The sequence below is a fragment of the Gymnoscopelus braueri genome (genome assembly GCF_963280865.1).
Source record: "Gymnoscopelus braueri genome assembly, contig: SCAFFOLD_155, whole genome shotgun sequence".
NCBI lineage: Eukaryota > Metazoa > Chordata > Actinopteri > Myctophiformes > Myctophidae > Gymnoscopelus > Gymnoscopelus braueri.
Window position 1 is genome coordinate 117,091 of NW_027660678.1, and position 14,909 is coordinate 131,999.

The 14,909-nt window shown below is 43.4% G+C and overlaps 1 protein-coding gene across 1 annotated transcript in view; it reads right to left on the reverse strand.

Annotated features, from left to right (window-relative positions):
- Positions 1-14,909, reverse strand: part of LOC308081310 (neural-cadherin-like) — a gene marked incomplete at both ends in the record, with an annotated part of 140,904 nt that overhangs the window by 107,860 nt on the left and 18,135 nt on the right. Inside the window, one exon of the mRNA XM_080457692.1 lies at positions 12,001-12,112. Within this exon, the coding sequence (XP_080313818.1) occupies positions 12,001-12,112 (112 nt within the window). The remainder of the gene's footprint in view (positions 1-12,000; positions 12,113-14,909) is intronic.

Genomic DNA, 14,909 nt, shown 5'->3' on the forward strand with positions numbered 1-14,909 from the left:
AGTCATTTTACTGTCTGCCATAACCAAAATATGTATTTTGCACCATACTGTATCTCCTGAACCAAACATTCTAACACAGAATAGGTGATGCACATCTATGTGTTGATGGCCAATTGTTACAATGTCAACCATACAACATCACAAACTGTTCAGGTGAATAGTTAATGGTGAATTCAGTGACACTGAGTGAAGAAAATCACATTATCTGAGAGTCATGGGAACCTATGTTCCCAGGGCGCTATGTTCATAGGATGCTATGTTGCCATGGTGCTACGCTCCTCAGATTTATATGACACATACTGTAACAAAGGGTCCTACAGTATATGGTTAATAATGAATAAAGATTGAACCACCCCCGGAACACCCCTAATTGCATTTAGCTCTGGGCATAAGATAGCAATGCCTGTGATTGCGCCGGACCACACAATTTGTTTTAGGACCAACACATCAGCGCTAAATGGGCGTATTTTTTTTGGGACTCGAAGCCATAGGTGCCTGGACCGCTACTCCAGCGGTGTATGTCTGAAAATATCCAACTTTTTGTTTTATTAGATGGTAGGGAAGCTGAAAGGGGTGGCATAGGATGAGCACAATTTGTATTATTATCTCCAAGGCCACCTCGCAAGTTCTTTCTATCTTTCCTCTTTCTAAATTGCCCCTCATGGCTTTGAACTTTTCAAAGCAACCAGGAAAATCAGAGACAGACGGATGCTTTGAATAATGTCCATAAAAACACACCTGTAGTACTTGTCTCCTTTCTTCCTCATCTTTGCTCTTTCTAAATTGCCCTCTGATGACGTTGAACTTCATTGGTACAGACACTGTCCAAACCTGCCAACACTAGATACTTTTATTTTTATTGTGGGGAGGTTGCCTACCACCTCTTTCAGTGACCATGCCTGGGTCACAACATTCACTTATCTGGCAGAAATTGTTTCAGAGATCAACAAACTTGACAATTCTATGCAAGGCCTTCCACAATACACATACTATCCAGCTGTATGACAGAATAGATTTTCAATAAATAAAAAGGATCAGAAGGTGGAGGGGCAAAGGCCTAGTTTAATATGCAAAACAAATGTACACAATATTATGTAGGGGGTCCCTGCTTCGTCTATGTCAAAAGAGCCATTTTGGACAAAAAAAATTATACAAAATCTGTCTGGAGCCGCAAAACATATTTGAACCTTATAATGAAGGCAACACAGGCTATTAAGTGTATATTAGCCAATCACATTTACCAAATACAAATGCATGTAAACAAGCATTCATTAAAAATGTTTTTGTCAAAATATTCCCTGCAGCAGGATCAGCACCTTGGAGAGCATGGCACACCACACCACTCTGCAGTGCGCTATTTGGTGCTTTAAGTTTCAATTCCATTACAATATATTATAATATTATCATATCATTATACTTTTTTGGTTTTCACTCTGATGAAGACCTTCCAAGGTCGAATCATGTTGGCAGTTGCCTTTTAATAAATAAAGGCTGTTCCGCATTTTTACTCCTGAGAGCCCGGATCGTCTGTTGTTTTTTCACATGTCTTGATCCCGTTTGATCCGTGAGCACCATTTACTGTACACGTTTTACTATAGTAACCTTTTTACCTCCTGCGAGCACCTGGTTGTTCTACTTTTTTTGTTGTTTGGTAACTCCTCGTCGCAGATCAAACATACAGGTAATCCAGCAGCATTGGCAGTGAAAGCCAAAATGACTCTGTCCACAGACAATTAAATTGGCTCTTTTCCTCAGTTATCTTTCTTTTTTTGCATTTGGAATCCATAGCGTAGCGTAGGTACACAAGCACCTGGCTGGTACCGCGCCAATAAATGTGTCGCAGCCTAGGCTATGACGCAAATTTTTGTTGACAAATGTTGAAACTTACCTAACCCACTTACCTAACCCACTTACACATGTTTACAATATTGGAGCACATAAGGATGTATGTGTCATATTTGGCCTACTACAGCAACAATAAATTTAAATAAAAAAATAAATAATAATAATAGTAATAATTTCCATATAATTTTTTGCAAAGCTACAGAGAGCCACTAGGGAGGGGATGAAGAGACACACGTGGCTCCAGAGCAGCGGGTTGCAGACCCCCTGAAAAACATTAAATCAGCACGAGTGACCATTGAATTTGAAATCCATGAATACAAAACATACTAAACAAATATGAACAATTTAAACATATTATAGGGGAGTTTTTCATTGCCACAGTCACCAAGTGCTGGGGGGGGGGGGCTCTCTGCTCTGCATGTAAAGTGTCTTGGAAAAACTTGTTGTGATTTGGCACAATTGAATTTAAGTTGAATTGAACTCCCCTACAATGAAAGAGGTGAGGTGACTCTCTTCACTCACCTGCTCTTTGCTAGTCCAATTTAACCCTATAATATGATTTGAGACTATATCAAGGCACTGAAATGAAGAGAGGAACAAAGCTTTTTGTAGACAGCAGGTCACAGGGCTTGTTATACATCGCAACATGTAGACTGCTACCCACTGCGGTGTGACTTAATCTTGTCTTTTCTACCTCTGATATCTCTGAATGGCTCAGCGTCTTGCCAACAATGCAGTGCACCCACATAGAGTGCATGCAACAATACACTGTCTGAGTGCTTACCGAACAAGTAAGTATGGCATGAATCGAGCTCCTAGCCAGGGTTAATGACTGTACAGTGCATCTGGACTCAAACGTGGTACTTGTAGAAGCAGCAGAATATTATGATTATACAAAATTTGTGGGTAAAGAAAACAAAAAACGAGGGTTTTCACAGCAAGGATATGTGCAGCATACTTTAGTAATTGTTATGCTGAATAAATATATCTTTTGGCATCAGACAGTGTTATTTATTTGACTTCCCACTTATCTGTGATCTAATCTCTGTTCTGTTCTGCTGGAAGGAATCGAGAAAAGGAAGTTGAGTCACTGTTGAAAATGAATCTATCACATTTTGATGTGAACCTAATCAAAACGATGTTCTTCACATACCTACAAAAAGAGACAGATGTGTGGGAGACGGCCAGCCTGAAGGCATACAGAACAAATTAAGAGACTCCTGCACACTGTCTATATTTGCAGTTAAAATTCGAGATGGGAAAAACAAACACCAGTAATACAGATTTATTGAGGCAAAAGGGTAGGAAAGGGGGAGTAATTAAACAATTTTACTGACACCACTGGGACAATAATTCAGATTAGACCAAATGAGTGCATTCCACCTAGACTGGTAGCGCCATGGAGGACGGCCGCTTCCGTACGCGCTCCGTAACATCGCAACGTTTTTCCATCTTTTTAGTATTCTTTAGCCTTCTCTTTTTTCCCTACACCGTCGCGTGTCTAAGGAGTTATGACAGACAAGCACTTATGGACATCAGCACAGCGATTACACACAGAATTCCGGACTTTTTTGCCGAAAACCTTCCACCCAGCTGGGTGGGGGGAGGGGTTCCCTTTGTTCCAGCTGGATCAACAACAAACCCAAGGCGACGGAAAAGACCTGGACGACGAGGTACAAGAGCGGGTCTCCTCGTAAGAACAACAAAACGTGGATATAAACCTGCACTGCCTTCAATCCTGCTAGCGAACGTTAGATCTCTGTGTGAATCAAGAACAGTGACCACTATGGACGACTTACTAGCACGCGTAAAGTATAACAGTGAGACAAGGAACACGTCCATTGTTGTTCTAACAGAGACGTGGCTAACGGAGTTAGCATCTGATTCTTCTATCACTCCTCCTGGCTTCACCGCGTATAGGAAGGACAGAGACCCTGTACTGAGCGGTAAGCAACGTGGGGGGGGAGTTTGTGCCTTGATCAACAACAACTGGTGCAAAGATGTTAAAATCCTAGATAGTCACTGCTCACCAGACCTTGAACTTTTAATCATAGCCTGCCGTCCTTTCTACCTACCACGCGACTTCAGCATTGTGATTGTAGTCGTTGTTTACATTCATCCTGGAGCTAATAAGGACACAGCTATGAGGGAATTACACCAGGCGATCAGTGCACAAGAAAATCGCCACCCGGACTGCGCAGTCATCTGCCTAGGCGACTTCAACCGGACAGACTTAAAAAAGGTCTTTCCCAAATTCCACCAGCATGTCGTCTGCAGTACCCGTGGTGACAATATTCTTGACCACTGCTACACGCCCTTCAAGGATGGATACAAAGCTCTCGGCCGCCCACCGCTAGGAAGCTCTGACCACGACGCCATCCAGCTGCTACCTGCCTACAAACAGAGGCTAAAAAGGGAGCCGGTCGTTGAGAAGGAAATCCGAATCTGGTCTGAGGACACAGACGCTATGCTACAATCCTGCTTCTACCAGACTGACTGGGGGATGTTTAAGAACGCCGCTGGGAATAACATCAACGAACTCTCAGACTCAGTCACTGGCTTTATCAGCAAGTGCACAGATGACATAGTCCCAAAAAAGACAGTTCGGATCTATCCCAATCAGAAACCATGGATGGACAGCGGAGTACGTGCACATCTGCATGAACGGGATGCTGGTTTCAAATCTGGCGACGTGGAAACGCGCAACACGACGCGCGCGGCCCTAAACAGCGCCATCAGGAAGGCGAAAAAGGCCTACACAAAAAAGATGCAAGACAAACTCAGCAATGGCGACATCAGGAGCACATGGCAGGCAGTACACACCTTGACAGACTGCAAAACAAGAACCAGAAGCGAGGTGAACCCGCCTGCCTCCCTCCCCAACGAACTGAACACTTTCTACGGCCGGTTTGAGATCAGCTCCAACCGCGGCAGCCAAGCGGGGCCATCAGCAGCACCAGCAGAGGAGAACCCTCTAACCATCTCGGAGAGAGAAGTGCGTACAGCCTTCACACGGGTCAACATCCACAAGGCAGCCGGACCTGATGGGATTCCAGGCCGGGTCCTTAAGACATGTGCAGACCAGCTGGCGGGTGTCTTCGCTGACATCTTTAACCTCTCCCTCTCCCTGGCTGTGGTCCCTGCAGGGTTCAAAATGTCAACCATTGTGCCCATTCCCAAAAAGGCCAAAGTGACATGCCTGAACGACTGGAGACCTGTTGCTCTCACCCCGATCGTCAGCAAGTGTTTCGAGAAACTGGTGAGGGAATACATCAGCTCCACGCTACCTGCCTCGCTGGATCCGTGGCAGTATGCATACCGCAAAAACAGATCCACCGACGACGCTATTGCCATGGCTCTCCACACCGTCCTCTCGCACATGGACAACAAGCTGCTGAAGGACAAATATGTACGTATGCTGTTCGTGGACTACAGCTCAGCATTCAACACCATTGTCCCAGCAATACTTGACAAAAAGCTCAGACACCTAGGGCTACACCCAAGCATGTGCGACTGGATACAGGACTTCTTGTCCAACCGACATCAGGTGGTGAGAATGGGCAGCATCACATCCGACCCCCTGACCCTCAACACCGGAGCACCCCAGGGATGCGTGCTGAGCCCTCTCCTCTACTCCCTGTACACGTATGACTGCATAGCCACACATGTCTCCAACACCATCATAAAGTACGCGGACGACACGACAGTGATAGGCCGAATCGTCAACAACGACGAGTCTGACTACAGAGAGGAGATCAAATCACTGGCACACTGGTGCCGGGAGAACAACCTCTCTCTTAACGTCGACAAGACCAAAGAACTGATCGTGGACTTCAGGAGGCCGCGGAGAGACCATGCGCCCATCCTCATCGACGGTGCTGCAGTGGAAAGGGTCAGCGAGTTCAAGTTCCTCGGAGTACACATCGAGGAGGACCTCAAATGGGAGACGCACTCCACACACGTGAGGAAAAAGGCTCAGCAGCGACTGCACTGGCTCCGCCGCCTGAAGAAGCTCGGAGTAGGACGTCGCATCCTCAGGCTGTACTACAACAGTTCTGTTGAAGGCATCCTAACAGGCTGTGTCACGGCCTGGTACGGGAACTGCACTGCCCGAGAAAAGATCAGCCTGGATGAGTTCAGCAGCCTGACAGCAGGCGGCGCAGACTTTTCTGGCTCTTCCTGAACACACCTGTGGATTATACCAGGGACAATGACTTGGACTTTAGCCCCCCCTCGGACACACCTGTGGACTACACCAGGTACAAATGACTTTTTGTTGCACTCCCTCATGGAGCTACTTGCGGATTATACTAGGGTCAGTCCACTCTAGGTGGACACGCACTGACCTTTTGCACCTTAATCCCTTGTATAACGCACTGACTTTTTTTTGGTCTTTTTTTATTGTGCTCCTTTTCCTCTAAGCACCTTAACGTCCATTGTCTATCATGCACAGTATAAGTATAACATGCACAGTATACAATACATTGCTGCTATGCTCAGGCACCTTAGTTTAGTTTTTTTCAGTTTTTTTTATTATCTCAGGTAATTTGTAAATATGTAGATAACCTGTCTGGCCTTCTGTTGCTCTCTTGTTTTGATCTCCTTCCCACCTGATCCCCACCCTCTTCTTCTCCCCCCCCCCTCTTCTTTCTATGGAAACTAACGTTGCGATGGGAACGATGTACAAAAAATAATTTCACCCACTTTTTTACCTTGTAAACCTGTGATGTGACAATAAAACTGATTCTGATTCTGATTCTGATTCCAGAGTCCTGTCTCTCTTTTGCCTATTATAAAAGCTTGCCAACTTTCTGTTCACGTACTTGCTTGACCATCTGAATTTTGGAAAGATGCGCCAATCAAATATAAAATGCCTGAACGTCACTGGCTGTGGGTTAATTGGCAAAGCATACATTTCCATGTTGAATCACTGGCTGCTTGCAGCATTGAGATGTCAGCCAGTTACCCACATTGACAATTATTTCAAATCAAAACATTCAGTGATAATTACATACAAGATGGAACTCTCATTGATTAAGTGATTAGCTCTGGGAGTTTGCGTCATGGAGGACAGAACTCTGTGTTTCCCAGCAGCAGGGGTGTAGACGTAACGTAACGCAGTACCACACCAGTGTTTATAGCACGAGCACACGCCTACACGTGCACGTGGGTGCCCACGAGACTGCGTTCCCATACTACTGTCACACTGCTACATGTATGATATCTAATACCACTGTATCAGCCTGTTATGCAGATTTGCTGTTGGTATAGGCTACTTAAGGAAAACAATAGACAGCAGTTAACGGCACTTCACACCCCATCAGATTGCGCAACATAACCCCGTCTCTCCAAACAGTGAGAACGCGTTGGTCCCAGCCAGGACACGCACGCACGCACGCACAAACTAACAAACGAACTAACGAACGCACGCACACACCTACACACACACAAAAACAAAGACTAGAATTGCATATAAAACCATTTTCGGTTTTGTCTGATTCTGTTGATTTGCATTCTACAATCTTATTTTTTTGCTTCTATAAATCAAGGCATTCCTTGAAAAAGTTACAATACTAAAACAAATAAAAAAGTACATTTCTAACTAAAACTACTTATGCACACTTAACAAAAAATAATATTCAAACATTAAAACAAAAAATGAATATTTCATAATGCTGGGTGGAGAGTGCCTGTGTGCATTCACGTGTGTGTGTGTGTGTGTGTGTGTGTGTGTGTGTGTGTGTGTGTGTGGGGGTGTGTGTGTGTGTGTGTGTGGGGGTGTGTGTGTGTGTGTGTGTGTGTGTGTGTGTGTGTGTGTGTGTGTGTGTGTGTGTGTGTGTGTGTGTGTGTGTGTGTGTGTGTGTGTGTGCGCGCGTGCACATGCGTGGCGTCATTAAAATAGCGTTCCCCCAGTTAAAAAAAACCTAGCTACACCACTGTGCAGTAGGGCTGCATTCCGGTGCTTATATTCCCCACAAAGAGCAGCAGTATTAATAGTGTGCTAAAGTTTGTAGTCATACAAATTTAGAAGTTAAATGTTTTCTCTCAACAGATTTCCATTGCTTTTCACCATAGGGTTTTCCATTTATGTAGAATATAAGGTCTGTGGTTAACCTATGCCTTTCATGTTGTTTCATGTTGTTTTTTTCTATGACATAAATTACACCTGTGAATTCTGACGCAGTGATATTTGTTTTTTAATATTTTTTGAATTAACTGCCAGTGAGTTTCAAAAGTCATAAAAAGTATGTTGATTCGTGCAGATAATCTTGTTGAACAAAATATGTTAATATCCTGAGACTGTTCACTACAGGGCAAGAACTTTTTTTTCTAAGTGGATGTACAAAAATGGCCGCCCAAGGACGTCACAGGAATGTGGTGCAGAGCTGTTTACATTCCCCGGGCATGAAAACTGTTTTGTGCTTGGTCGAAAAAGACAGCTTCCGGGGGAAATAAATTCAACGGAAATCACACATTGAGTTCCTGCTCTTGTTTTTAGATTCTACAAGGTATGTGCAATTAATTTTGTTATTGCTGAATTGAAAAAGGCTCAGCAGCGACTGTACTGGCTCCGCCGCCTGAAGAAGCTCGGAGTAGGACGTCGCATCCTCAGGCTGTACTACAACAGTTCTGTCGAAGGCATCCTAACAGGCTGTGTCACGGCCTGGTACGGGAACTGCACTGCCCGAGAAAAGATCAGCCTACAACGAGTAGTGCGATCGGCAGAGCGGATAATGGGAATCGAGCTCCCAGCGCTCCAGGAACTGTACAAAAAGCGGTGCGTGCTCAAAGCCAAGCGCATCATCAAGGACAAGCACCACCCAAGTCACAGACTGTTCAACCCCCTACAACGACCGCGACCGGGCAAGGGGCTCTACCGCAGTATCAAGAGTTCCACCACCAGATACTGGTGTAGTTTCAATCCGGCTGCTGTCAGAATGCTGAATGGGGAATAAGCCTGAATGAGGCATAGGCCTTGTTCAGCAGCCTGACAACAGGCAGCGCAGACTTTTTTCTGGCTCTTCCTGAACACACCTGTGGATTATACCAGGGACAATGACTTGGACTTTAGCCCCCCCTCGGACACACCTGTGGACTACACCAGGTACAAATGACTTTTTGTTGCACTCTCTCATGGAGCTACTTGCGGATTATACTAGGGTCAGTCCACTCTAGGTGGACACGCACTGACCTTTTGCACCTTAATCCCTTGTATAACGCACTGACTTTTTTCTTTGGTCTTTTTTATTGTGCTCCTTTTCCTCTAAGCACCTTAACGTCCATTGTCTATCATGCACAGTATAAGTATAACATGCACAGTATACAATACATTGCTGCTATGCTCAGGCACCTTAGTTTAGTTTTGTTTAGTTTTTTTTAGTTTATTATCTCAGGTAATTTGTAAATATGTAGATAACTTGTCTGGCCTTCTGTTGCTCTCTTGTTTTGATCTCCTTCCCACTTACCCCCCACCCTCTTCTTCTCCCCCCCCCCTCTTCTTTCTATGGAAACTAACGTTGCGATGGGAACGATGTACAAAAAAGAATTTCACCCACTTTTTTACCTTGTAAACCTGTGATGTGACAATAAAACTGATTCTGATTCTGATTCTGATTCTGATTGTACCTAAACAACAGGTGCACAGTACAGTGTCAAAAACATTTCAGGCAACTAAAAACTCAACCACCATATGTCCTCTCACGCAACATCCTATAACACACGTCACACACCGAGTCAATATTTAATTAGCTAAGTACTGATTTGTTCTGTTCAGACAACTGTTTAAACATCTATTCATCAGTAAGTGTTCCTGTTCACTGGAATCAGCATCCTTGCAGTTGGCTAACTGCCAAGCATTGGCAGGCATCATTATAATTTGGCCTAAGATCTCCACATCAATGCAAAGTAATGTGTCTGGCTACATCTGGATTATTCTCTGGCATGTAATGGTTTTGTGCTGAAGAGTTTGGATGCAACCATTGCCTCAGGCCTCAATGGAAAGGAGGATAACAGGCTTGCTCTCTACTCTGCCTGCTTTACCAACTCTCTGAAATATGCATTTGTCGACCCTCAAGATTGAACCAATTAACGGATCACTAGTCTGTGACAGTTATACCACAGGCTGATTGACCTAGCTGATTTCCTTGTGCAATTGACTCCACTATACTCCACTATATTTCACTATAATTTAGATGTTAGTCCAGATGCCTTGCTCTGTCCTGGCTTTGTGTCTGTCTCTGTCTATTCCATGTCTGCTTGTCCTTTAAGTGTTAGATGTCAGACTACATCCTCATAGCGCAAACGCAACATCCACAGACATCAACACAAATTGAAAGACACACACCGTGACACAAACACAAACACACAGCACATATGTATTAGTGCACCTGTTGATGGCAAGCTTAGCAACACCTGCTGGGTCTCAAACCCCATACACCTGGCTTCCTGCCTCTCTGTAGCTCCTTCTCTCTCTTTTGTTTAGTGATTATCCGGATCCCCATCATTAGCTACTACTCTTGTAGCAGCTACTCTTCCTGGGGTCCGCACAAAATAAAAGAAATCTCTCATAAGAAAAACTGTCTTACTGTCAATCAAACAAGCTCAGTCAACAATACAATACAGCAGAGTAGGACAACTGTATTGTCGAAACACCTTTAAATAAAGTTTACAGTAGGCCTAAATAATTATAAATGTAACACTACACGATGTGGGCTGTAATTACATTTTATGTTTTTTATCTTCTTTTTAAAACCAGATTGACTTATTGTCTGTGTGACCTGTGCTGGTAGACTATTCCATGCTCTCATTGCTCTATACATAGAACTGAGTGTTGTCTTGTCTTGCACTCGTTTTTTTTAGATGGGGAGTAGGAGACCTTGTGATGCACGTCTGATGTTATAGGAGTGTTCATTAGAGCTACTAGAGTGGCCCCCCTTTGGGTGCTGGCCCACTCGGGAACGATGCAATCTGCCTGTTGACTGGTGTTGAGAATTATCACTTGTGCAATGCATCTGGCCTGTCCAATGTGTTTGTGATGTTCATGTCAAATAAAATAAACATAAACATACATGTTGCAGTCTCAGGCTTACGTAACTTTGTCTCGCACACCGTCCGCAACTTATATTGGCAAAGCAGTACAGAAACGTGACGCAAAGCTCAGTCAATGAGTGAAGCTTCAGGGAAGCAGGTGCCCACATAACAAACACATTGACGTAGCGGCACGGACGTGGTGCGAAGCTCGGCCAGTCAGTTAACGGGCCAGAATCAGGGATTCTGGTGCAAACACTCCTCCCAAACACACAGAGATGCGGTGCTTCCCCGAGAGACACAGACTATACTCGTGGTTTTTGGGTTCTCAGAAAACATTGGTCTGATCGAACTTCCACTCGGCACTGCACACCCCCGGGCATTTGGGATAAACATGCTAGTGCTAGTGTGAGGCCGTTCACAGAGAGAGAGAGAGAGTGTGAGAGAGTGAGAGAGACAGAGAGACAGAGAGACAGAGAGGCAGAGAGACAGATAGATAGATAGATAGATAGATAGATAGATAGATAGATAGATAGATAGATAGATAGATAGATAGATAGATAGATAGATAGATAGATAGATCTAGAGGACATTTGGGATCTTAGACAATTACTTTTATTATTTGTTTAACAAAACATAGCAAAGAAATGTGACCAAGTACACCACATCTTCTATTTCTATTTCAACTTACAAGAAACCCTCTCTCTCTCTCTAGCTCCTTCCCATTAAACATACAGTGAAGGCTATGTTTCTCCTAAATGCAATATCACTGAACCATAGGATCCGCACATGCATTGATGGGTATGGCCCAATCTATCAAATCATATTTCACATATGGTTCAAAGGACAAAATATATTGGTGTGCGAATGGGTGAATGTAAAGACATTCATTAATAACACACTTATAGAGTGGTCAGAAGACTAGAGCAGTTATATATAAATGCAAGACCATTTACCATGTGTGTGTGTCCATATCATATATATATATATATATATAGATATAGATATAGATATAGATATATATAGATAGAGAGAGAGAGAGAGAGAGAGAGAGAGAGAGAGAGAGAGAGAGAGAGAGAGAGAGAGAGAGAGAGAGAGAGAGAGAGAGAGAGAGTTTGGACATCTCACCTTGTAGCAGGGACGTCGCTGTGGTCACAGTCTCTGGCACACCATCCTTGCTGTAAATGGACTGGAGAAACTCGGGGACACAGTCGTTCTCATCCACGATGACCACACGCACCTGAGAGAGACAGAGAGACAAAGACAGGCCATTAGAATCTAAATGGTTTCACCCAACTATTTCTGTTGTCTCACACCATCACATAGACAGACCCCCAGCAACACACACACACACAGACACACTCACTGAGAGTTGTATGGAAACACCAGCGAGACAAACTGGTCTGGAAGGTAAGGTGGGATTATAATGTTATATAATACTTCAGCAAAGATTAAGTCTGAAGCAACTCCCAACCAGTGGTGTAAAGTAACTAATACATTTACTCAAGTACTGCACTTAAGTAAAAGTTTGAGGTATTTTTACTTTAGTGGAGTATTGCCAATTTTCACTTTTACTTCTACTCCACTACATCTCTGAGGAAAATATTGCACTTTTACTCCACTACAATTATTTGAAAACTTTAGTTACTAGTTACTTTGAAGATACAAATTATTATATTATAAGATATACATTAACCACTTTCGCTCTATTTTATACATAGGCTATTTAAAAATAGCCGATCTACAAGTTCACAACGCGTCGCATCGCAATGCGTTGTGAGCTTGCAGATCTGCTATTTTCCCCAAAAAATGTACTTTTACTTTTGGTACTTGAAGTATATTTTGATGCCAATACCTTTGTACTTTACTCAAGTAACATTTTTAACACAGGCCTTTTACTTTTAACAGCGTATTTCTACATTGCGGTATTGATACTTTTACTCAAGTAAAGAAATGTGACTACATTTTCCACCACTGCTCGCAACAAAATGAGATCTGACCTAGTGAACTCCCTATGGTGATTTGTGTCAGTCTATGTTCCTCTTGTGCGTGTGTGTATGCAGGGGTTTTATGGGTCCACACATGTATGTCTGTCTGTCTGTCTGTGCAGTGTGCGCTAGGGAAGGTTCTGAAGAAAAGGAAGATTCAATGAGAAGTGAGAGGAAGTCAGCTGTGATAAAGCGTGATGGGTCCAAATGCATGAATGCATGAGCATGTACGCGCGCGCACACGCACACACACACACACACACACACACACACACACACACACACACACACACACACACACACACACACACACACACACACACACCCCCACACACACACACACACACACAGGGCTGGTTAGGTAGCTAATGGTGCCAGGGAGCCATCGCTCCTAGGGGGAGAAACTTGGAAACTACCTGCAAATTAAAGTCATGCTCAATGATTTCAGTCCACACAAAATGCTGCAACTGTTCACTGTTTTGGCAGGTTGAAATGGATGTTTGAAAGAAGGGGATAAAATAAAATGAAATGCAAAAACAGAGCATAGTTACACAAACTGCATCTGTAGCATTTGAAGACATGGATTTGGAAAAAAGAAGCAGGATATAGTAGTATATTCCATACACCAAAAAAAAAAGTAATGTAATCATTTTATCCCACATAGTAGAAGGGTTTTGAAGTATAAAGTTGGACATTACATTGTGTGTGTACTCAAGTTACTATGCAAAGTTACATTTAGCAGGTCAATATTCCTATCTAATTACAGTGCATTTGAGGGTTTCTGGACAATATGTCATTGTTTTGAGTTGTTAATTGATTTCCAATAATAAATAAACACATATTTGCATAAGCATCTTACTAACGAGTCTCTCAGCAGCACAGCTCACTTCTACAGTATATTGACAAATAATGCCTGATGATACCAGACATCCTTGGTCTTTATTTTCGACCACTTCAATGATACTGCTTAGACATCAGAGCTATATCATTTTGCTCAGTGGTGTGACAATAACTTTCCCACTATCAAAAAAAGAAAATAAATTTAGTTTGGACCCCAACAAATAGGAAACAATTCACCCCTAAACATCATTAATGAATGAGCAACACATTACTCTGATTCAACTCCTACAATTTCATGGGTGTGGATAATAGTCCAAGAGCATCTGAATTTCCTCTGTCTGTTTGTGGTATTTGGTGTGAGCCCAAGAATATTACTCTACTTCTACAAGTCGTAGATGAGAGTGTATTACAGTGTGGCATGTCAGCCTGGTTCAGTAACCTTTCTGTCCAGCTGAAGGTTAAGATCAATAGGCTGATCCAGACAACAGCGGTAATCACAGGGGTTACACCCCTCACTCAAGCCTGTGTTAAGCGTCATTCACACCGGGCACGATAACTATATAGATAACCATAACTATATCGTTCACCGTTGTATTTTTTACCAGCTTGCAAGCTGGTCTAAGAAGAGACTGACCTACTAGTCATCCATGTGTTCGACATAGTCGCGACATGTTTTCAATCATTGGCTGTCCTTTAAGCCAATGGGGATACTTTCCCATACTCTGAACGGGCGGTCTCGTCCTCCCAAACTATGGTACTAGACACGCCTCTCGCCTCTATGGCTACTATACACGCCTGCCGTCGGTTCAAATCGCCGTGACACAGAGTAATATATAGGACAAAATTTAAGTAAAGTACTTCAGTAAATGTACTTAGTTACTTTACACCTCTGCATACGAGCTGCGTAGTGTCCGTTCTGGCCTAGCAGTGTTGCCAGATTATGCGAGAGAAATAAGCAACAGGTCTAAGCTAATGGGGTGCCACTAGCAGTGTTGCCAGATTCTGCGAGACAAATCAGGAACCAGGTCTATGAAAACAAGCCGCGCATACACGGCGCGCGCACACACACACACACACACACACACACACACACACACACACACACACACACACACACACACACACACACACACACACACACACACACACACACACACACACACACACACACATACATGACTGAGTCATGTCTTGTTTTTATAGTCGGTG